We start from the raw sequence: 25,295 nt of genomic DNA, 5'->3' as shown, positions 1-25,295 counted from the left end.
ATATCAAGTCATGTGTGTGTACATGTTAAGTGTGTTATAAAAAATTCTACAATTAAACCGTGAAATATAAATTTCTAATCATATCATCAATTAAACCAAACAGTGTACCTGGGTGGAAAGGCTGTGTTTATTGAGGCCACTTTCCTTCCGATTCCTCCTTGATCCTGTTAACTTGGAGAGACCGAAGCCGCTGCTTACTCGGGACAGCTTGGATTGACAGGTGGGCACTAAAGCCTCTCCGCGACTGATGCATTTCTTTTCATGGGCTATGAAATTAAACTCAGGTTATTTTACAATTTCTCCATGTATTTATTTATCAGTCTTACTTTCAATACTCTGGCATCATGGTGACAAACCACAATTCTATAGTTATCAGAAGCAGTTTACACTACAGACACATTCTCTGAGATATGCACACTTATTTATAGGTGATCTTGGATAAGGATAGCTGATTGACAATTATTACACTGGTTGGATTTACCTTTCATTGAAACTTCACGCTCTGCAGTAATATGCAAATTTAATGAAATTGGTTTCTATGTTAGTAATAATTCACAATCCCCTATCTAAAATCTTTGATGCTGGGTATACTTTGGAATTTAAAATGTTCTGAATGTTAAAAAGGTGATACAGTACATAACCTAAATTTCATTATATAACACTACCACAGGGTCTATGGTGATACACCATATTTTAACACATTAATATTTCTGTGCAAAATGTATAAATATTCATTCCAAGTGGAATAAATAAAGATAGGACAGGTTTTGCTACCAAGTGAATTTTGGGACCAAATTAATGAACAAACCTTGGGTTTTCAGGGTTTTTTGAACTTCAGAATTAAAGACAGGGAACTGTGGACTCATAGCCATGATGGTGACCATACTAAAGCTATAAGCAATATATTATTTTCCAAACTCAAAGAATCCTGATGTATAACACACCTTAGAATTTTTAATCTGAGAAGAAAAGACAAATTTCAGCATAATCTAGAATGATTATTCTAGAATTGGTTATACTGTATTGATGTTTATTTCTACTGCTGTCATAATATCCTTTCGGGAAAGTTTTAATTATGTATCTAAAGTGCACCCATGTATAACACCCATGTGTAAATCTCCTAGTCACAGGATCTCTGCAGACTTTCTTACCCAAATGATTCTGCCAGCACTTCAAACCAGCTTCTTCGATGAGCGGCCTCGCTACAGCTATGTCCACGTGGCCCCTTTCATTCACAGGGAGAGTGACTTTGAAAAGCTCCTCCAAGGCTTGTTTCTTACTATGTATCAATTCAGTCCAAACTCTATTGACAGCTTTTATGAGAAGCTGTCGTCCTAGGAAATGAAAAAAATAAATAGATAAAAAACAATATAAAATTAGTATTTTTCTTCATGAATTACATTTAAGAATTTCAACTATAGTCCTTAATGGTAAAAAAAAAAATGCTTTATATCCTATCCAGATCAGTAAAAAAAATTATTCAGATAACCAAAAATGTGGTTGGCTACTTGGAAATCATAAAAAAAAACAACCACACACAACTTTATGTTCATGTAAAAGACTACATTTTTATTTATAAAATTGGAGATCATATACATATTTCATTATCTAGCTTCTTCTAAATAAGAAAAGATCATATCCCTCATGAAAATTTTGAGATCTCAATATTTAAGGTAAGCTCAAAATTAAGTTGTTCTCAAATATTTTGCAAAAAAAAAAGAATAAACAAAGATTTTTTTAAGTGTTTACTATTAAATTCCCTCTTGCTTTGCATTCCTTGATAATTTGTCTAGCTCTTGCTCTAGACCAGTCAATCTTAGCAAGTACCAGAATCACCTGGAGGTGTGCTGACCGCTGGTCAGAGTTTCTGACTCAGTAGATCTGAGTGAGGACAGACAATCTGCTTTCTAACAAGTTCCCAAATGATGGGGATGTTGCTAGTCTGAGAAACTTGTGTTGAGAACCAATGTTCTTAACTGTCAGGTCCTTGAGGGGAATAGGGGAGGGGGTGAAAACAATCACTGGGCCCTCAGTTTCTGGGGGTTCAAGAACTTTTGGTGAAAAAGGAGAGAATAAGTTAATGCTTAAATGACTGAAAGACTGAGTGCTGGACTTCCGAAGGATAAAATCATATGCAAACTACCACACCAAATTGCTGGGGAGACAAACACTACTATAATGATCTATTTTTTTTTTTTTTTACTAAACAATGTGGAAATAAATCAATCTACCCAAAGCCTTTCAGGCATAATACTTAACAAAATCACCAGAAAAACTAAATTAAAAATAGAGAACAGAAAGAGAAAAATGGTAGTACTGACAATCCATCTCAGGCAATATTTACCTCTAACGTGATATGTATGCCTAACTCTACCAACAGGCAGCTCTCTTCATGGTAAGTGCCAAGTTAGTATTTGCACTAGTACCTGTAAACTGTAAATATCATTAAGACTTCCAATGTTACCACAAAACGTTAAGGTCTAGAAATATCAGTGGTTATGGTTTTCCCATCTTGGCATAAGGACGTGCACAGCTACCATGTCAGTGTATGTTGGTGGCCATATCAGTGTATTTACAGGTATGTCCTACTGGGAGACTGGTTTGTCAGTTAATGAGTAGGAAGGAAAGGGAAAAAAACTGAGGTACTCACCTTCACTAATATCTTGGCTGTAACCACCATCTGGCTCAATGTCAGAGGGGATCATAATGTGCCAGGTAGTCATGCGGGCTTCTGCTTCCAGTCCAAATCCATCCACGTTGCTGAAAAACGTGTCAGTTTAAACTATATGAAGGAAATGATTATAGCTAAAAAACTCTAATAACTAAGTATTTTCTGCAGACACAAGTAAATGTTCGCTCTATTACCTCTATTACAAAGCTCCAAGACTGACAGACTACACTCAGCAGATGCACAAAATAGAATGGCTAGTTTATAATAAAAATGCCATTTTAAGGGGTGATCTTACAAATCCACTTGACTAAATGTAATTGCACTAAACCAGCCGTGGGCAAACTACGGCCCGTTTGAAATGAATAAAACTAAAAAAAAAAAAAGACCGTACCCTTTTATGTAATGATGTTTACTTTGAATTTATATTAGTTCACACAAACACTCCATCCATGCTTTTGTTCCGGCCCTCCGGTCCAGTTTAAGAACCCATTGTGGCCCTCGAGTCAAAAAGTTTGCCCACCCCTGCACTAAACTATAGCATTGAGATGAACATCTTAATATTTAAGACACTTTTTGATGAACAGTTTTACCTAAAAATTATAAAAAGTTCATTAAGAACATTCTCTTCATATGTCCATGCCCCCTGCCCCCTCTCCAGTCTTAATCACAGCATTCTTTCCTCCAGCAGCAATGAAGTACTTGCAGTTTCCCAAATGTGTCACATGCTTTCCCCCCCTCTGGGCAATCACACAGATGGCTCTTCCTACATTCCTCTTCCTTGACCTCTTTGGAGAGTTAACCACTTCCTCAACCAGGTTCAAGATGCAACTCGCAGGTGTTTCTTCCAGGTGAGGGGCACCTAGTACATGCTTCCAAAGCACCTTGCTTCTAGCTTCTAGCACTCAGCACACCTGACTGGTCTTGCTTAGTTACCTGTCCTCCCTCCTAGTCTGCACGCTCCAATGCCCTGCCACAGGGTCTTTCTTGCTCACATCCCAGTCTTTAATTCAATGCCTGGACCCAGCAGTCACTATAGAAATATCTGACAAAGCAATCAATGGAAAAATACTAATTTCACCCATTTAGCATACACCATTGTATTTATTCACTGTATTCTTTTCTTTTTATTCCTCTTAACTTCCAACAATGTGTATTTACTTTAAAATAAATCTTTTTAAAATTATATACATGACATAGGGTGATTAATGAAAAATTTAAAGATATAGAAAAATTTTAAAAATACACATTTCATTGAAAAAAAGCAACAGTTGACTTTTACCTTTTGCATTAAGTTTTAGATAAAACTGAGATTAAAGGAAAAAAATTATTATTATCAATAAAAATAAAACCAAAAGTTTTGGTGAAATAACATCTAAGACAAATTCAAGGTGGCAAACTGAACCTAAAGGAGTTACCTTCCAACATGCAGATTAATAAGGCAGTGAGCCAGACAGCTGATGAATTCTTGGTCATGGTTCCCAGGTCCCAGGATCAAGTTCCTGTTCACAGTCAGGACCCGGAGAGAATCAAGGAGAGCTACTTGCTGTGGAACAGTTTTGTGTGCCCGTGAGAACTGGTACAGGATCGTCCTATTGAGGCAGTGATAGACCGCATCCAGGGACAGTCCCTGGGATCTTCTCTTTGACTAAAGATATGAAAGATACTTTATTCAGTAACATGGGCAAAAATAAAAGATCTGCTTATCATTCACATATGAACATTTACTACATTTATTATGTACCAGATGACATGCTAAGTACTGGGGAGCTAATATAAAGCTCTTGCTATTATGGGGTTCAGAATCCAAGAGACACATAATGGAATTTAATGAGATGGTGCTATGTAAAAATACACCTGCCAAGAACATGAGGAAGAGCCATCTGAGTAGTCTCCTACTGCACAAGCTGTTAGGGTGAATGGTCTCTATTCCAAACTACTAAGAAAAAAATTACCTAAATTTTTTAGTAAAAACTTTAATATTCCAGAGTCATCCCCTCACTTGAGAACTTTTCTCTATGGGTTAAATACAAATTTAGTTTTCAAGTAATTCTTAGATGACAAGAAAGAACCTATGCACCATATGCTAATAAAATATGATAACAGTATTTCCTACTTTCTACATTACGGGTTAAATAATAATCACTCATGCTAAACCAGGCAAATTTTCCTTAGACAAAGGCACCACCAACACACACCAAAATAACATCTTCAAAGGAACAAGGACTACAATGGACTTTGTAAAGATTCAATTACAAGAAGAGAATATTCCTTTGATATCAACTCTTCATGCTCTGTTAGCCTTTACACACAGATGTATCATACTGTAAAAAACTTATCAAATTTATTAACAAATTATTTATATTAAAAGGAAGTTATCTGGGCAGCAAACAGCAATACCCATGGGGAGAGAGCAAGAGCCCATAGCCTGAGAGAACCAGATAACCTCGCAAGGGACACACTGGCACCGGATATGGGTAAGGGGGGAAAGGGGTTACAAGTCTACATTTTTTATTCACTTTTAATAAGCTGAGTTTTATGTTAAATGTTATCTTATTAGTTACACTTATTTCCAACAATTATGACACCTTAGGAACAGTTTTTTAATTGGAAAACATGTATTCTACAAGTAATAGTGACAATGGATTACCTGTGCAATTAGTTGAATTATAAAATCTATAAGAAGTTTAGATTCTTTGTTGAACATGCCTTGCCAAAGTTTGTCCACCACACGTTGTGTGAAATAAAACACATTGTTCACCAATACCTGGTAGCTTCCTCCACTGGTAATAGGTAGAGATGCATCTTCCCCTAAATTCCAGCAGGAAAAAGATGTCTAAGAAAATTGGTATCCACCAGCATAAAACCAGATCCTCCCACAGATCAGGCTAAGGCAAAATGAGCACATCTATGGGAATCAGACCAATAGCTCTTATGCACTACTGTAAGAAAATGATGTTCATGGCTAGAAATCATGATAAATGTTGGAAGAAACAACTTCTGCAGGATAAAAACGTAATAGATTGAGACTGTGAAATCTCTTATTGCCTTAAGACAGTCTGTGACAACCAAACTGTTCTTCAACTTAAACCACCAGTGACAGATAATCTCTGTTTCAGAGAAAAGTCAACAGTTTTTTAGCTGTAAACTAAAAAAGGGTAAAATAAACCATTAAACAAAACTCTCAATTTTGGAGTAAATCTTTAATAGTGACAAAGCACTATAGGCAGAAGATAGGTTCGGAAGAATCGTGAAAAATAAAGTACAACCAGGGTGGTGGTATCACCCCCCAATGACTGCCCCAAGCATCATCTCTCCTGTAAAAGCCGCCCAGTGTCTGCTATGTGCATACTGTTCAACACTAATTCTCCCAGGTGCTCTTCATCAGAATGCCCCCCTAAGCCCGACCTTTCTAGAAATTCTAGAGCCTCTGCTGACTGTGATTATTTCCACCCAACTTTAAACAAAACTCTTCATTTTGTGTCTTGATGTAGTAAGATAGTACAACACAGACAGTATCACAAGTGATAAAAACAAAAGTTTGATTTTATAACATGCTTTGAGAGTTGCATGTTAGGTCAATACCAAAGATTTTTTGGCAAATTATTTTGCAAAAATATGATAATTTAAGAACATGGAGACTCTATGAATAATATTGTTACCAGGAACACAAGTAGCAATTATACTAACTATTACTTTTCCTTCACCTTTAAATTGGATCAGTTTCACATATAAATGTTAGCTCCACTGTAAATGTACAAATTTTATATTTTTATTGTAATTAGATAGAGACATACAGGAAAAAAACAAAATTTTAATGTGTCTTGAATTTATGTCCTAGAAGCCATCCTAAAGAATAACATATACATACCTATGACCCAACAATTCCACTCTTAGGTATATACTCAGCAGATATGTATAAATATTGTACATACAGGGTACATGCAGCAAAAAGTAGGTGTACAGTTATTTGTATGTAAAATAATACAATAAAAAACAATTAATACAAGAATAAACTAGCAGTTTTACTGTCAGCTAGTTTTTCAAATAAAAATGATGTTCCAGCCCTAACCGGTTTGGTTCAGTGGATACAGCGTCGGCCTACGGACTGAAGGGTCCCAGGTTCGATTCCAGTCAAGGGCATGTACCTTGGTTGTGGGCACATCCCCAGTAGGGGGTGTGCAGGAGGCAGCTGATTGATGTTTCTCTCTCATCAATGTTTCTAACTCTCTATCCCTCTCCCTTCCTGTCTGTAAAAAATCAATAAAATAAATAATAAAAAAAAGAATAAGCTGTTTCGCATACTCACAACTGTAAACCTTTTATCTCACCCTGTATATGTGACCCATATGAACCAGAATGTTTATAGCAGCTTTATTTTTAATTGTCTCAAACGGAAAACTGCCAAATACCCATCAACAGCAAAATGGATAAGTTTAGCTATTCATCTAATGGAGTACTATATAGTGATGAACTCTTGCTACATGCAACCTGAATAAATCTCACATACACTGTTGAGTATAAGAAACTAGACTAAAAAGAATACATACTGTATGATTCCATTTATATTGAGTTCAAAAGCATAGAAAAGGAATCTGTTGTTTTAGAAGTTGGGACAATGATTTATAGAGTCATATCTGGGTCAGGGTAGAAGGGGAGTTTCTGGAGTACTGGCAATGCATTTCTGAGATGTTTTATACAGGCGTATTGTCTGGGTGAGAATTCATGGAGCTCCACATTCATAAATATTATAATGAAAAAGAAAATGTAAAAGTATTGATATTCATAAAAATATAATAATTCATGTAATATGTTTAAAAATTTTTTTTTCTCTTTCCTTGTCCTCTTCCTGCCAACCCTGCGTACACAGATGTGGACAAGCACCATAAGTACTTCCCTGCTGTTGATCTTTATCCCAGATTCAAAGGAAAGAGCTGAGGGCCTTTTCCTCATTATAGAAAAACTAGAGGCCCGGTGTACGAAATTTGTGCACTGGAGGAGAGGGTGTCCCTCAGCCTGGCCTGAGCTCTCCCTCATTCCGGGACCCCTCAGGGGAAGTCTGCCTGCCAGCTCAGGTCCAATCCCCCTGGGACATCCCTCTGGCAGTCCGGGACCCCTCACTCCTTACTGCCTGCCTGCTTGCTGCTTACTGCTCGGCTCACTGTTCCCTAGCGCTTCTGCAGAGGCAGGAGAGACTCCCGCCACCACTGGGCTTCTGGCTGAGCAGCACTCCCCTTGTGGGAGTGCACTCTTGCACTGAGCGTCTGCCCCCTGGTGGTCAGTGCGCATCATAGTGACCTATCGTTCCCTTTGCCAGTTGTTCCACCATTCGGTCGATTATATAGGATACCAACAAAAGGGGGAAATGCACAGAAGAGGAAAGAGATGAATTTAAAAAGGAGATATACTTGGGGTGTAGAGAGAGAAGAAGAGTGATTGTAGATACTTTTAAAGTGAAAATAAAACAGTATTACCTAGTAACACATCAGCTGCAAGCAAATGGTCCATCACGCTATCCAAAATGTAAGTCTGAAATTCTTTTTGCTGAGTTCTTGTAGATCTTTCAGGGGAAGCCTAATCAATAAAATGAAGAATTAGAAACAGAACCAACTAAACAAAGATAAGGGCTCAACCATAATTATATTACTAAATGTATCAAAGAATTTTAAAATAATTTACTCAAATAATATAACTCGAGATTATATATATTCTTACATTTCTGACCACAGAATTTTAAAACATTGAAACAAAGGGGAACCATCATCTTCTTTTGAATCAATTCCTCCAAAAATAGTATTCAAAACATCACAAATATTTAATAAATATCTGAGAATCTATTCTTATACCTCACTTTCAAGAGATCTAGCAGTTTATTTTGAGATACAGATAAAAACTTATAAATCTACTCTGGATCACAATCAACTCAAAGGATAAATAGTAATGAGTAGGTTTTATCAAATCTTAACTAGACAAAGTTTTGAAGTCTGTAAAACAGAGATACCATAGAACATAGAGAAGTAGCTTGATCAGTCAACAATATTTTTTACTTGATTAAAAGTACTTGTTTGTATTCTACAGGATTTACAGCGGGGTCAAACACCAATGGGCATTTAATCCTGATTTCCTCTCACTGAAGTTGTTACAGAGTGATTGTGACCAGAATTTACACTTGTTATTGGCTCTAAGTGCTGAGTTCAAATGTTCTTGCTGAGATTTATAGCAGCCCAATTTTTAAAGGACTTAAGATGTTATGCCCATGCATAATTGTCTCAAAGGTATCTGTTTGTTTTTAAATAATTCCCTGGACTACTATTATATACCAAACACAGTGCTTTGTTTTATGTACCTTATCTCAATCTGTAAAATATCTCTTTGAAGTAGATACTATCATCCCCATTTTAGAGGTTTAGAGACGTTAATTCATGTGGTAATTGAGGTTTAGAGAGGTTAATTCATGTGGTCAAGTCACAAATAGGATTTTCTTTTTTTCTCTTTCTTTTTTAAAAAAACACACCCAAGTCTTCATTTATTATTTTTTGAAATATTTTTAAATTTATTTTGAGAGAGAGAAGGGAGAAACATTGATGTGAGAGCATAATACAGATTGGCTGCCTCCTGCACGTCCCCTACTGGGGATTGAGCCCGCAACCCAGGCATGTGCCCTGACCAGGAATCAAATTGGCAACCCTCAGTGCCTGGTTCAACGACCAACCAACTGGCCAGGGCTAACCTATTTTTTTGATGCCAAAGTTCATGACCTCCCCTGCTGTACCATACTCTCTAGCTCTACTAAAAATCTCCATTGTAAAGTTAACAAATGCACAAGAGCAATTCTGCTACAATCTCATCATTCTTTTAGGTAAACCTGGCTGGCCCACTAGACAACAGGATGCGTTCAGAGCAGAATGAAGACATGGTAAGCACTGTGATCTGCTCCGGCCTCTGACTGTCAGATCTGCCTTCTTGTGAAACCAGTGAAGCCAGTCAATAACATCAGTCTGCAAAGAATCAAAGCTTTCTTTGAGAGGCCGGGGGGATACTTCGAAGAACCTCCTGTGCACAGGCCAAACAGCCCGGGGGTGTCCTCTGCCCACGGTGAGAGCACTGTGGCTCTGGGAGAAAGGCTCTTTGCTATTCTGTTGTCTCTGCAATGGGCTGAAGCCTTTAAAGAAGGGAGTCTGGAACTTTTTCATTCTGACTGCAGTATCCCTCCTGACTGTTCTCTTCTGTTATTTTATAGTGCTCTCTTTGCCCACCTTCCTACTTTCTTTTGGTTTGTTTATTGCCTGCCCTGCAGTCAGCCAGGGTGGGTTTCACTCCTATGAATGGGGGTGAGAAGACAGCTGGAATAGAGCAGCAAACTCTTCAGACTATAGAAAATTGCTTACAGTATCAGACAGGAACACACTTAGTTTATCTTTCCTTCAGGAAATTGTATGCAAATACTTTGTGATCTGCTCTACAGTCATGTGCAGCAAACACATTTGACTCTCCAAAAGGTGCCAGGTGGTGACAGCAGAGGACGATGAGGAACAGGAGCTGGGGAAAGACTCACTGACACCCTGTACAAGCTAACACAGGCCACCTGATTGTGTAAGTCTCATATACCAGGCCCTGTGTTATCAATATTAAATGTATTATCTTATTTAATTCTCCCAGTAGCCCTCAGAGACAGGGTCAATTTTTATGCCATTTTAAAGATGGACAAACTATAAGGGGTGAAGAGAACTGAAGCTGGCCAAGCTATAATCAGCACACATTTACTTTCTCAAAATAGTTTTTACTGGGTGATTTATGTTTCTTCCTTCCTCTCTTCCTTCCCTTCCTTCATTTGTTTATTTTTTGGTTAATCCTCATCTGAGAATTTTTCATATTGATTTTTTTAGAGAGAGTGGAAGGGAGGGGGAGGGGGGAGAGGGAGAGAGAGAGAGAGAGAGAGATAGAGAGAGAGAGAAAGAGAGAGAGAGAGAAAGAAACACTGATGTGAGAGAGACACATCAATTAGTTGCCTCCTGCACGCACCCCAACCAGGGATCGAGCCCACAACCAGGATATGTGCCCTTGACTGGAATTGAACCCAGGACCTTTTAGTCCACAGGCCTATGCTCTATCTACTGAGCAAAACAGGCCTGGGTGATTTATGTATACTTAACTTTCATAACAATCATGTAGAAGAGACAGTTTATAATATTCCCCGGAGAATAAATTTAGCTCAGTGAGATGAAAATACTTACATAATACACAGGTCAGATTTCAAACCAGGTATCTTTCACTTCAGAATACCACACTGCTTCCCTTGTATCTGGCCTCAGGGTCACACTCAAGCCAGTATATGAACACACACACACACACACATATATATACACACACACATACACACACACACACATTTATTGATTTCAGAGAGGAAGGGAGAGGGAGAGATAGAAACATCAATGATGAGAGAGAATCATTGATCGGCTGCCTCCTGCATGGCCCCTACTGGGGATCGAGCCTGCAACCCGGGCATGTGCCCTTGACTGGAATCAAACCCAGGACCTTTCAGTCTGCAGGAGGACGCTCTAACCCTTGAGACAAATCAGCCAGGGAGGAATCTTTTATTTTTATAGACTAGTAATAAAGACAATTTCACATATTCTTTTGTAGATATAAGCAAGTAAGTAGATACTCTAACGACAAAATTTCAACAATCATAAGACTGAAGATAGCCTGGCTTGAGTGTAGCAGACTGAATATCAGTCGGTTCAAACCCCTTCCTTCATGCAGGTAAATGGTAAATACAGAGTAAGAGAATTCTCTTCTTGAATTTCTTCAGCAAGAACTTTTAAAATCATAAGCTTGTAATTTATTTTTTTACACCATAAGAAGACCCAAAGTGAATACTATTTTCACTAAATATTTTTGTATGTATATTTTATACAGTTGTTTTAGATTTGAATTTCCTCAAAGTATCAAGTTAACTTTTAAAAGCAAATTTGTAACTCTCTTATTATCTGGTATCATATCTTCCTGTTTTGGAACTGCTAAGGATGTTGTTATAGTTAAATGTCAACAATTCATAAAGAACATACCAAGGCACTGTGAATTTTGTGAGAAACAGGACACATGAAAGTTGGTCCCTAGCTTTAAGGAATTTACAGTCTATCTGGGAGTGTCCATCTTGACAGTCTTCTTCTCCCTGAAATGTAACTACCACCCAACTTCCTAGAACAACCAGACAATTTATCAGCGGGGCAAGCTAGTGTCCACAACAATGAGAAGGTTATCTCAAGGTTAATACAGGCTGTCTCAAACTTTCCTTACTGACCGCTACAGAAAGCAAAATAAAAGACAATGATATCATTTATGCATGGTTAGTTAATGGGCTATTAGGGTTCCTCTAAGACTGAAACTGTAATTACTGGCTCCATACAGTCACCTCATATGTGTGTATTTTATTTCTTAGCTCAGTTATACATTTTTACACACACATCTTCTGAACTTTATTTTGTTATTTTCATTTTGTGTAGAATGCTTTAAATTCTTACCTGATGCACTGAGATACTGGCCATCTCTATTTTTATTTGTAAAGTTTCCAAGGACAAGTTCTACCAGGTATGCTTTTAAATTCTACCATGTGGGTTACTGATGAACTTGGCTATTTATCTGACAATATTAAACACTGGGATCCTAGTTAAAATGCTTAACATGACTGGAACCTAAATTATCTTTTCATTTCTTTTAATTGACCAAACGGAGATAGTTTCCCATGAATAAGAGAAAACATCTGTGGTTTAAGGTTTCAGTAAGAGGTTGACTGTGTGAACCACTAGGGGGAGCAAAGGAAGAGCTGCTGCAGCTGCCATACTGCTGAGGGCATGGAGGAAGTTCCTCAGAGAGAAAAGCAGCTTCTGCACCGATCAAATCTTCAATAAAATGTGCTATTTTCAGAGCCTGGATGCACTAAAGCTATTGGGCCAAATCCAGCCTATGCCTATTTTTGCAGATAAAGTTTTGTTAAAACACAGTTTATGTACTGCCTGTGGCTGCTCTCTAGCTCTAATGGCATAGTTAAATAGTTGTGACAGAGACTGTGTAATCTGCAAAGCTTAAAATATTTCCAATGTGGCCCTAACAGGAGAAGTTTGTCAATTCCTGGTCTAGGGAAAGGATGTTAAAGGGCGATAAAGGGACACGCTTGCAGAAAAGGAGAGAAACAAATTGATAGGCTATATAGTACATCTGAACTAAAATATCCCCATAGTCCATGATATATTCTGCCTATACAACCCAGAAGAATTAGAAATGATAGGTTTTTGGCATCAAATGTGCTTGGTTATTAATGTTCTAATTATAAAAACAATGCAAAACAGATGTGAATATATTTGTCTTTACCTCCAACAAAAGATCAACTAGCGGCGTCTGCTTGCTCGCAGGGGTGAGACAGAGGTTATCTATTATTAAAACCCGCATGAAGTCAAAAACAAACTTTTTAGCGGGGTGGTTGGTCAGATATGTCTTGACACCCACGTTACAGTACTCAGACTGGCTCCTGTTCATCCCTGTGTCGGCTGCAAAGGCTTTAAATTCTTCCGCTGGAGATCCAACTTCATCATCGAGATCTGTCACCTAGCAAAACCAAGCAGAAAGTGATGCTAGTTTCATTCAATTTTATTTTACTTTGTTTCCTAAAAACCAAATTGTAGCAGCACCAGTATTTTTCTTCAACTCTTACCTATAAGGTACTCAATGCATTACTGTACTTTGCTTTACTTGGCCCCTCCTTTCAAGGCGGTAATCAGGTACTGTATGTCATGGTTACTCAACACATGCTCTTTCTAAGATTAAACCGTGTATCTGTAGTATACTGAATTTTATCTCTAAAATACTGTGGATAATTTCACTTAAACAAAATAAAATGAGAATAACTATAATTGCATATTGAAAATATACCTCCTGGGAAGTCAAATGTCACAGTTTCAGATAAAGACCTAGCAAAAAATACCCCCAAATAAATACATAAGACAAAACTAGTGCCAATTTCAAGCCAAAAGAAAACGAAAAAAGGGCTAGAAGACAGTATAAGATGCTGACAAAGAAAAGACACTGAAGTATTATAAAGGTCTACTTTTGATAAAAATGAGGGTTTTAGAATTATAAGTAAACCACAGTGTGAAGGTCATATGCTATACTTGTGTTTATCCTAAAAAATCCCTACAATTTTAGAATTAGCATTTCACCTTTATACGTGAAGAAAAATGAGTATGAAGAACTTAGGTGGAAATAAGAAGAAACACCATGATATTCAGAAGTACTATGGAGGAATAACTGTCCTTTGGGCTTGTTTTCAAGGACAAAAGAAGTATCTATCCTATATATGATTATAATCTAATATTTTTCTATTAATCTTAGTACAAAATATGAAAAATAAAAGTTGGATGAAATAAGAAAAGTTGAATAAAAAGGACAATATTTCATTTTTTTAATAGCGACACCCATATAATTAATTTGTAAAGACTAAATCTAGAGAATGCCTAACTCCTGAGATAAAGTAGAGGTGAATCTGGTGTGACTAGAGTTCTGTGGCCTGGACAGAACACTTCACAACTACACAGCTATCAATCCCATAAAATAAGAAACGGATCCACAATGACTTGGAGAGGAAGTCACTAACAAGGAACTTACCAAAATACGGTAAATGAGAACAGGAAGCTGAGCTCACTGTTATTTTAGGGGAAAGCAGAAGGAGAGTGGGGAGCCAGACACCAGGTAATGATGTAAGAGGTGAAGGAGAGAGCTATGAAACTGTAACATGGTGAGAAACTTAAGATTGACAGGAAAAAAAATCAGCTACCCATTGGAGCAGACTAATTACAGTTTGACACTGCCTCCCCCTTTCCTACCATCTCCGAGTAAGGGCGGATGTTGAAGGGGAAGACAGTGGCTGCTAGTGCACACAGGAAGTCGGGGCTCATCCACATGGAGGCCAGGTCCGGGACGTTGTGATACAAGTATCTGAAGAACTGCATTAGGGTCACAGGATATTCTCGAAGCCAAGATCCCTCTTCTTCTGACTGCCATGGCTGTCACAGGGACAAGAAACAAAAATACATTAGGAAAACTGACACTGCTATAAAGTACTTTACAAAAATGCACTACTCACTACTCTTCTAAAACTGGATACACCGATAGTCCAGAACTCTCATAAACTACACAAAAGAACAAATCCAGAAACAAGCTAAAACAAAAACAATGCCTCTAGAAACAGACAGATGCCTATCTCTTCATCAAAGTGCTCACAGCTCAGTAACTGGAGTCAGTGGCTTTGATTATTCGACATTATGGTCATGACTATAGCTGGTGCCAATAGTGGCTGAATTACCAACAAAACTGCCCCATCCTCCACGGTGCCCTAGTTGGGGGTGAGATAAAAGATGGGGAAGTTCAGTTACTTCACCTTCCTGAGCCTCTCACTCTCATATGTAAAATGACAAGAACAATGCTTTTAACTATTACGCAATGTGAAACTGTGATTTATAATAAGAAATATATATTTGGTCTGTATCCCATTCTTGGCAGAACTCCTAAAACCCCTGGAATGTCCAAAGTGATGAGCCATAAAAGTCTCTTTTGTTAATCATAATAAGGCCTTTCCAACCACTGCTAAGTTTATGTTAATGAGATGACTTTGGGAAAGGCCCTGAGGATAGAGGCTTGCCAGGGGACCAATCACAGGATTAAAGGGTTGACTTTCAGTCCTAGAGGCCCCTCCCACTCCCCTTCCCCAACTTCCAGGGAGGGGACAGGGGCTGGAGACAAAGTTCAATCACTGATGGCCAATTTACCCAATCTTGCTATGTAACAAAGCCTCCATGAAAAACCAGAAGGATGGCGTTCCAATTGGTCTTGGGTTGTGAACATATGGAGGTGTTGGGAGAGGGGCAGACTGGGAGCTCCACTTCCCTTCCCCCACATAGCCTCTCTATGCACTTCTTCCATCTGGCGGTTTCTGTGTCATAACCTTATATAATAAATTGGTAATCTAGTAAGTAAAACGTTTTCTCAAGTCATGGGATCCTTCAATTTACAGCCGGTAAGTCAGAAGCACAAGTAACATTGGACTTGTGAATGGTGTCTGAAGTCTAGGAGTCGTCTTGTGGGACCTAGTCCTTAACCTGTGGGGCCTAATGCTCTCTCCAGGTAGACAATGTCAGACCTGAACTGAATTGTGGGATGGCCAGCTTGTGTGGCAAACCCCCCCCACATATTTGGTGACTAGTGTCGGAAGTGAAGCTGTGTTATAGTAGAATATTCATAGTACAGGAGACATGTACTATGGTTTTTCTTAACAGCAATATAACAACAACAGCAATGATGATGATAAAACAGTGACAAACACAGAATACACCTGAACAATGCCTATCTTTTGATACTTCCCTAGACAGTGGCTTTTTTAAAACTTAGATGTTTATATTTGTTTATGAGTAGGAACCAAAACACAAATCGTAAAGCATTCTAAACTAATACATGTAATGGCAATATTCTTTCCTAAATGACATAAGAATAGTTTGAGCACGATTAGATTTGTCATGTACTTGTAATCCAAAGATTCTCATTAATAATTCCTCTTATGATGTAATCCTAAATTGTGTAAACAAATTAAGTTATTATTCACAGTACTGTAAGATAGATAGGAACATACATTTGTCATTTCCTCTTTACATGCTTCATATCTAAGTTAAAAAATAATTAGACAGGAAAAACAAATACAAACTAAAATATACTGATTTTTAATCTCGAAATAAAAATAATTAAAAAATTAAAATAACATTATAATGACATAGACTACAATATGTAATCTTTATATTCATTATAAATGTACACATTGTAATATATATTTTGACACTAATAATATCAGTTAACCTTTTAAAGCGCTTACTATATACTAAGTTCTTTTATAAGTGCTTTGTGTATATACTAAATCATTATATCCTCACAACAGCCCTAAGAGACATATCCCATTAACACCAGCATTTTATACATAAGGAAATCAAGGCACATAGAGGTTAGTATGTCTTAAGTACCAGAGATGGGATTTGAACCCAGGCAGAGTTCCAGACTCGGGAGTCTTAACAATTGCATGGTTTGTCCTTGCCTCACAGATAACAAACCAGGGAGGCTGAGGTTCCAGAGACCATGCTGTAAATACATAAGTATGCTTTCAAAAGATCCCTCTATTTTAAAAAAATATCATGAAGAGGAAGTATCAGCAGGTGTTAGTGTCTCGTGAGCTTACCGAGTTCAGCATGCTGCGGAGCATTCCCAGCAACAAGAAAGCAGCTTCAGTGCACACGTTATGAATGGAAGAGACCACAGTTCCGCTGGAGGCAGGAACTCCGAAGATAAATGTCCAAATGGAATCTAAATCAAACTGCAGAGGGGAAAGTGAAGATGAGTCACTGGCAGTTTTTTCCAGTAGAGACCCTCATAAGTTCTAATATTCTACAATTTCTTTGAAACCAGTTAGTTTTTTTTCAAAGTGAGCAATAATGAAGAGACAGAGACCTCTCTCCCCTCCTTCCTACATTTTAAAACTCATTTTTACTTTTATAAAGAAAGAGTGAATTTATGTATCTTCCTGTTTTAGGTACCTAGGTTAAAAACATTGTTTTCTACTTTTTTCTCTAAAAAAAACATAAAATACATGCTAATTAGCCAGCAGATGAAAGTTTAGAACTGATGATTTTAAGCAGGATTTTTTAAAGATCTAATTCACTTTTAAATTACATACAGATAAGATTTGACAAAATAAAAATCTGTTTAAGGAGATATATTCCTAGCAGTTTTATATAACACTTTATGGTGTCATACTTATTTTGAAAAATTACATAACCAACCAAATTCTGCTACGCATGACTCTTTATCTTGATCTGATGTAAGGGTATAGACTCAGTGGTTTCATTTAAGAGGTTTTGTCAACTACTAAAATTGATTTGAACAGCCAGCCTTTGGCATTATGATGCACACATAGTTGGGTTTAAAACTAAATTTCTAAGTCTCCGCAGTGCCATCAACATAATCTATATATAGATATCCACAACAGTCTTCAATTAGAAATCAAGCAAAGCCTTACTGTTTTCCTAACATAGATGTTGTTACCATTAAGAAATATAAAACATTTTTATAATCAGACTTGCACTAAGAATCCTGTCATTCCTACCCAATTAGTTTTGATACACATACATTCCTTTTTTTTATTTTTTAAAAATCTTTATTGTTGTATTACATATGTCCTTTTTCCTCCATTCACTCCCCTCATTTTTAATTCTACAGAAATGAAATTATATTTCTAGATAAAATCATGCAACTCAAAAGAATTCTTTAGATCACTATTCAAATATCATCCAAAGTTTTTATGCATATACAATCTATATACAGAGTAACCATAAAGAATAAAAGACCAAATAGAGATAAATGATTTCTTTTTGGGAAAATTTTCTGTGCTACTCTCCGATTTTTCTGTCCCAAATCAAATCCTGAATGTGAGAAAGAGATGGAATCAGTGGTTGTACTGTGGTTAACCCGTTACCCTATGGTGATTCGGGGGCATATATAATTACACTTACACCTTACTAGGTAATTCCTACCTGGCAACCCTGCTTACATCGGCTGCTGGTGACAGGCACACTGACCTGCAGGTTCTCTGGCAGCTCACTAACTGGCTGCTGCAGGAACAATGCCATGAGCAGGAAATAGAGGGCAGGGACATTAGTGTGCTTAGGAAGGAATGACTGAAGGACCGGAAAACCAGGAAAATGGCAAGCATCCCGGTTAATCTCCCTGACTGTTGATCTTCCACCAGCACTCCTGCCCACATTGAATCCTAAGGGAAGAGGAAATATAACAATAAGTACAAAATTAGTAATCAATTACTGTGCTGCATTAACAAAGAAAGTAGTTCAGTATGTGACGTTTCCACAAGAATATTCATATTAATATAGGCAATTAACTGTTCAACTGTTGAATTCAGCTTTCAGGCAAGTTTTACTTTACTATCTCTTTGACTTTAGCAAGTCTGCCTATTAGGATACAGGTCTTGAAACATAGCCGAGATAATCAGATACAAGAGGTAATAAAAATTGTGCTCATTAAAAGAATGACCTCAAAAGAGCTCTAACATTTCCTTAAGAACAAAGTAAAATTCAAAAGAGAGCCAAAACTTTAGGGTGCTACAAAAATGTAACTTAAAAATATAACTGCTATAATATATTAATGTATTTCATCATGAAAACTATCATAAACTACTTAATTTTAAATTATCTATGAATTTAAAGACAGGACTAAGCAAAATAATCTTTCCTTACAACAGGCTCTGTAAGTCTGTGGGAAAGTTGCCCAGCAGTGGGACAGCAAATCTGAGCCTGCTGTGACTATGGCTATTTGAACATTCAGAGCCCTTTCTAGAAATACAACTCTGCCAGGAGATGGTCATTGCTTATTAATGCTGCTTACAGCATCAGCCTTCCTATCAATCCTGTTTTCTTTGTTGTATAACTAATTTCGGGCTGCAACCAAAATACTTAGTTCTTTTGCCACCCCAACCCAGTACAGTGATCAGCACAGAATGAATGTTGGCCAAAGTTTCAATGAAAAACTTTTGTGAATAGTAACCAAGAGATGAAGGATTGATTTTTACTCTAAAACAATTTCATTTAAATGAATAGCCAGCTTTGTTTTTCTAGGATTAAATAAGCACATTATCTGCTCCTATTTAAGATTTAAAAAAATTTGTGTCTAGGTGGCTTTTTAAATATCTCATCCCAATTGACTACTCAGTGTGATATGAATTAATCTTCTGAAGTATGCTTTTCTAATTAAGAAAAAATTGTACAGCAACTTACCAACCTCTTTAATACACCATCTCATTGAGCAAACACAATGAGTTAGAATAAGCTATTATCCTTTTCATAACACAGAAGATATGCAATGTGCTCAAAGTCATAAAGTTAATGAGTGGTGGCACTAGGACTTGGAGTCTGATGTCTCTATTTTAGAGCCTGGAAGTTATGCTGTCTCTCTTGGCCTTCTTAATGATATTGCCACATTTCTGAAAGACTGGCTGCATTCAGACACTGGGTAAATTTTGGTTAAAGTAAATTCTAAATTAAATTATGAGTATAAAAAAGTCTTTAGCTTTAAGGAGCCAAAAGACATAAAATGATATTTTATACATTCAGTAGGAAAATAAACTTTTATGAAACTATATGTTCTAAATGAAAATCAATACTAGCATTCATTTTCTTTTCTAAATTCTCACTCCCTGCTTTTCCTTATAATTAGTCTTAAGGACTATTTAATATGTTATTAACAATGAAGCTTAATTTAGGTTCAAGTTACAGCTATATGGAAGGCCTTTTCATGAAGGAAAATTTCATATGTATGTATCAGATAGATATTCAGGGAAAATTATATTAAGTTGAATCAAATTTAAATACCTGGATTTCCCTTTTAGAACCAGAGCAGTATATGCGATGTGTAAATAGTTATCAATGAAGGTCATCTAAATTCTAAGGCATAAAGTCAAGTAGGTCAGATATGGTATAAGCATCTTTTTCTGATACTACTGAACTGACATAGGACAGGAAGAAGGGCAGGTCTAACAGTCAGGATACAGAGACTTAGACACTCTACTCAGGAACCTCATGCAATTAACTGTCTTACTTTCTTAAGTAGAGAAATTAATCCTTAATTTGTATTTATCAGGTTTATTTCCTATAAATTGTAACAGATATCATAAAATATATACCTGTCTCCAGAAACATAATGGCCAAATGAGATGATACATGTTAAAGAATTCTGCAAACCATAATGTACTATATGAATCTTAGCTGTCATCACTACTGCAGTTTTTGGCCTTCAATGAGAAGCAGTGCTGTCGATTAGCATTTAAAACTCCCATTCAATTATTTTGTGCCTTTCATTATTTATTCTTAGTAGTTATTATTAAGGCAAATAAACTAAATTTCTTACTACTAAACTATTCCTAACATTTGTAGGCTATATCCCTTCTCCAGAGTCAGTGCAAAATAGTGATTATTTTTTAGATCATAAAAGTATCTACGATGATAATAATTTAAAATTCATATTGTAAACAAAAGTTTTCTCAAGAAGTCATTTTATAGTAAATTTCTTATTTCATCTCATGCAGTTTCTTCATTTTCTACATGTAAAATAACAATAAAATAATCCTATGTTGAAAACTGTCTTCCTGTCATTTACTTTAATATTTGAGAAACTAGTACAAGCAGCACAGCACCTAGCTATTGATATTTTTACATTTTTTAACAGGTAAATTACATATAAATTCTGATTCCGAGAGTGGATATGGCTTGCTATGTCTGCACACACTGGGTTGCAACACTTTTTTCTTCTTGAATAAATCCTTTCTGGTGATGGAAAATAAACAAACAAACAAATATATAATTTCTGATCCCTAATTTTCCCCTTTGACAAGGGTAAATTGATGCTTGTTGCAGAATACAAATGATTTTAAAATGTAATGTTATAAAGACAAACATATTTTTTAAAGTTTAGGAATTGATTACAATTGTCAATAAAATATTATCTTAAAATATATTTCTAAAGATCATTAATATAAAAAGAAATGTAACAGTTCAAATGATTCTAACATAGCAAACTATAACTTTCTAATATTACTTAAATGCTCAGTTCAATGTTAAAAACAGCATACAACTGTAAGCAAAGAATAAGAAGCCTTGGCTGAAACTTTGAGCTTAAATCTTTTTTTTTTTTTAACATATTTTTTATTGATTTCAGAGAGGAAGGGAGAAAGAGAGAGAGAGATAGAAACATCAATGACGAGAGAGAACCATCGATCAGCTGCTTCCTGCACGCCCCACAGTGGGGATGAGCACACAACCCAAGCATGTGCCCTTGACTGGAATCAAACCCAGGACCGCTCAGTCCGCAGGCTGACGCTCTATCTACTGAGCCGAACCAGCCAGGGCAAGCTTAAATCTTTGATTGGCAATGTAACATAACTGTTAAAAGCATGGGCTTGGTTCTGAGTGACCTGGACTCAAAAATGTTGACTATTCTTTATTGAACATGTGACTTCACTCCTTTGCCTTGGCTTTCTCATCTGTAATATGGCTATGATAGTATTTACATCTCATAGGGTTACTGTGAAAATAAAGTGTTTAGTAACTGGCACAGAATAAGAACTGAAAATATTATTATTAATTCAGTTCTGATCATTTGTTAGTTATTTACTTAATCATAAAGGGAATTAAGCAATAAAAAGACCATAAGAAATTCCCTTGAGCTTCCACATCTTAACATTGTCTCTGACTTCATTATGATTTGCAATTAAAAAGAGCCAAATTTGAAACTTTCTAAGCTTCTATTCTACATTAATTAAAATTCAGATTCTTAATGGTTGTCAGTAAACTGAAGAGTATAAGCTTACATAAGATTTCAAAACAAAACGAAACACAATAGCTTATTTTAAAGCAGTTGACTTCAAAAGTCCCATACCTAATACAGTCCCGATCTTATTAGTTAAGACAGAGTCTGTCTGTTCCAGCCACCCTCCTCCACTGAGTCCTTCCTTAAACTTGATGAGAATAGACTGATTACTCAGCAGGACAACAAGAATCCTCATTGCTGCTGTGACTGTGGTGGGATGCAAGTGCTCTTCCATAAACATCATAATCCAGTCAAAACCCAGTGTCCTGACCAGTTCTTCACAGGCTCTATTCAAAGACAGATGGGTAAGAAGGAAACACATTAATTTCAATGATTAGGATTTCCAATTATAAAGAAGAATAAGACTAGGTTTTGTTCTTAAGATATTCTAAATTTCGGGGCTTAAAAAATATAAGTCATTAGAAATTCTTTCTTTTGCCTACCATGAATTAACTAATAATAGCAACTGGTACCATCAATTCTAAAGAGATTTTACTTACTGCAAATTAATGCTTGTCTTTTCTTTAGATGTGTAAACTAGTTTTAGCAAGATATCTAGAAGTCTGTTCCTCAAAAGTATAAGATTAGCAGATACAAGACCTCCAAACTCTTCTTCAGTTCCTAGAATGAAAATAAATACGTTAAATTGTCTAGTGTTGGATAAAATATCCAACCCTCTTCTAGGAAAATTCACTGAAAAATATATCTTTCAGAAAACATTTTTTCTAGAAGTACTTTCCACTAAAGTGAACGAAAAAAAGGGTCTGTTAAAACATTTATTTTTAGAATCCTGAAAATTTTTTATTTACATTATCTAAATAAGTGATAATAAAGGCTGTGAACCCTGTTTAAAAAAATATATTTTTATTGATTACAGAGAGGAAGGAAGGGGGAGAGACAGAAACATCAATGATGAGAAAGAATAATTGATGGGCTGCCTCCTGAACACCCCCCACTGGGCATGGAGCCCTCAACCCAGGCATGTGCCCTGACCACAATCGAACCGCAACCTCCTGGTTCATAGGTCGATGCTCAACCACTGACCAACAAAGGCCGGGATGTGAACCCTTTTTTACATTAATATTCCCCTCCCCTACCAACAGGGGAAAGTAACCAAATAAGAATTGAATAAAAATAAAAATCCAAGCCCTGGCCAGTTTGGTTCAGTGCTTAGAGCACTGGACTGTGGACCAAAGGGTCCCAGGTTAGATTCTGGTCAAGGGCACGTACCTTGCTTGCAGGCGCCTCCCTGGCCCAGGCCCTCACATCAATGTTTTTCTCACGTTGATATTTACCTCTGTTTTTCCCTCTTTCTTCCACTCTCTCTGAAGGATCAATGGAAAAATATCCTCTGATGAGGATTAACAAAAAAATAAATAAATAAATAAATAAATAAATAAATAACAACAATCCAAATACTTAATTTCAGGTTTCTTTTTGAAGGACATAGTTAAATTTACGAGATTTAAGACTAAAAAGAGGAAGCATACTCTATTTAATAAACATAATACATCTAGAAAAGTTAGAATTAAATAGCATAGAAAAGAGGCAAAGGCATACAAAAGCACAAGAAAAACTGGAAAAGAAAGGGCAGAAAACAGAAAGCTTATGCATCTCAATGGATGATGCTGGAGGCACACAGGACTGGGCATCAATGGCCAGTGTTCCAGGTGTAGCTCTGCCACTAATGAGTGATGGGTTAATAAGTCACAATCCACAGGACTGTCTTTATTCCAGACTTGCAGCTCAGGCTAAACTTTACCATGGGTATATGCTTTTACTAGTTTGGGCAAGGGACTATTTATCTCCTTAAACATTGTCTTTTTAATTTTAACTTAGTGCTTAATCATTGGGAAAAGTACTTCAAGCTTTCCTAGGAGAACTCAAGATTCTCTCTCCTTATCAGAGGCACAGGACTGGTAATTTACAAATTGTCCTATTGAAAGCATACCATACAACCTAAATTGATAATAGGAGTTATTTCATTTCAATTATTTCTTTTCAATAAAATGACAATCCACAGAGAAATGAACAATTCTCCTAATTTTTACATCTACTTTTCTCCTTGTCAGTTATGCTTCCCCTAATTTTCAAATATAGTTTAAAACAATGAACTCTGAATTTCCACACTAACTCTTCCCATTCAAACTGGTGCTTTATTTATTCCGGTGTACTGTCCTTTCATGCTATTTATTTTGCAATGATTATTATATCACCGTTCATCATTATTCAAGTCATTTTCTTGAATAATGTGTAAACTACTTGAAAGAAAAAAGTATGGTTTAACTTTTTGGAACATCATATTATACTTAACACAGTCTTTAGTCCACAGCAAATACACAATAAATGTCATATACGAACAAGACCAGTAACGTGCTTCCGACATTCTCTATTACTTCAAATGGCAATGAAGTGATGAAAATACTAATCAACTTGGCAGATCAACAAAAAATTTTGCTAATTTACCATCTCTACTACTGTTTTCTTAAAGAAAATTTTACATTAGTTATTATTATTGAATTCAACAGTCGCAAGAAACATGGAGACTAGAGGAATATTTTTCCCACATTTTTTAAATACTTGAAATAAATGTGTTATGTATTTTCAAAGATTTTAAAAGTAATTTCACTTCAATTCCTATTTACTTGGCTTATATTATTTCTGAACTTAGAAAAAATCCTGACATATGACAGAAAAATATAGTGGTTAAAAAGTTTATAGTGTTGATTTGGACCAGCCGTCACCAACCTCATGGACCACCAGTGGTCCATGGACCACCGGCTGGAGACCGCTAATTTGGACTACCTAAGTTCAAATGCAGAAGTATGATTTCAGGTAACTTTCTTTTACTTAATATTTCACAGTTTCCTCCCTTGTAAAGTTGAGATAACAATAGTAAATATTTTATAAAGTTATATTAAAGACCTTAAACAGTACCTGGTGATATAAAGGACTCAATAAGTGTTACCTATTGATTTGATCCCTTTAAAATTTTTTTAAATCCTCAGGAGAGAGGGAGAGAGGAAGACTGAAAGAGATGGGGAGAGAAGGAGGAGGAGAGGCAGAGGGAGAGAGGGAGAGGGAAAATTGAGAGAGGGAGGGAGAGAGGAAGAGTGAGAGGGAGAGGGAGAGTGAGGAGAGGGAGAGGGAGAGGGAGAGG

The 25,295-nt window shown here is 36.5% G+C and overlaps 1 protein-coding gene across 5 annotated transcripts in view; it reads right to left on the bottom strand.

The window, feature by feature from the left end:
• Positions 1-25,295, bottom strand: part of WDFY3 (WD repeat and FYVE domain containing 3) — a 245,140-nt gene that overhangs the window by 62,934 nt on the left and 156,911 nt on the right. For 4 of the 5 annotated variants that reach the window (XM_005874107.2, XM_014545987.1, XM_014545988.1 and 1 more), the window contains 12 exons: positions 22,636-22,756; positions 22,205-22,422; positions 18,295-18,530; positions 16,944-17,078; positions 14,551-14,730; positions 13,043-13,276; positions 8,143-8,242; positions 5,319-5,479; positions 4,087-4,316; positions 2,651-2,760; positions 1,152-1,334; positions 109-266 (listed from right to left, as the gene is read on the bottom strand). In XM_005874107.2, coding sequence (XP_005874169.1) covers positions 109-266; positions 1,152-1,334; positions 2,651-2,760; positions 4,087-4,316; positions 5,319-5,479; positions 8,143-8,242; positions 13,043-13,276; positions 14,551-14,730; positions 16,944-17,078; positions 18,295-18,530; positions 22,205-22,422; positions 22,636-22,756 — 2,066 coding nt within the window. The remainder of the gene's footprint in view (positions 1-108; positions 267-1,151; positions 1,335-2,650; positions 2,761-4,086; positions 4,317-5,318; positions 5,480-8,142; positions 8,243-13,042; positions 13,277-14,550; positions 14,731-16,943; positions 17,079-18,294; positions 18,531-22,204; positions 22,423-22,635; positions 22,757-25,295) is intronic. The other variant, XM_014545986.1, reaches the window with a different exon arrangement.

Source organism: Myotis brandtii, unplaced genomic scaffold, assembly GCF_000412655.1.
Source record: "Myotis brandtii unplaced genomic scaffold, ASM41265v1 scaffold424, whole genome shotgun sequence".
NCBI classification, from domain to species: domain Eukaryota; kingdom Metazoa; phylum Chordata; class Mammalia; order Chiroptera; family Vespertilionidae; genus Myotis; species Myotis brandtii.
This window is presented reverse-complemented; position numbering and strand designations above follow the sequence as displayed.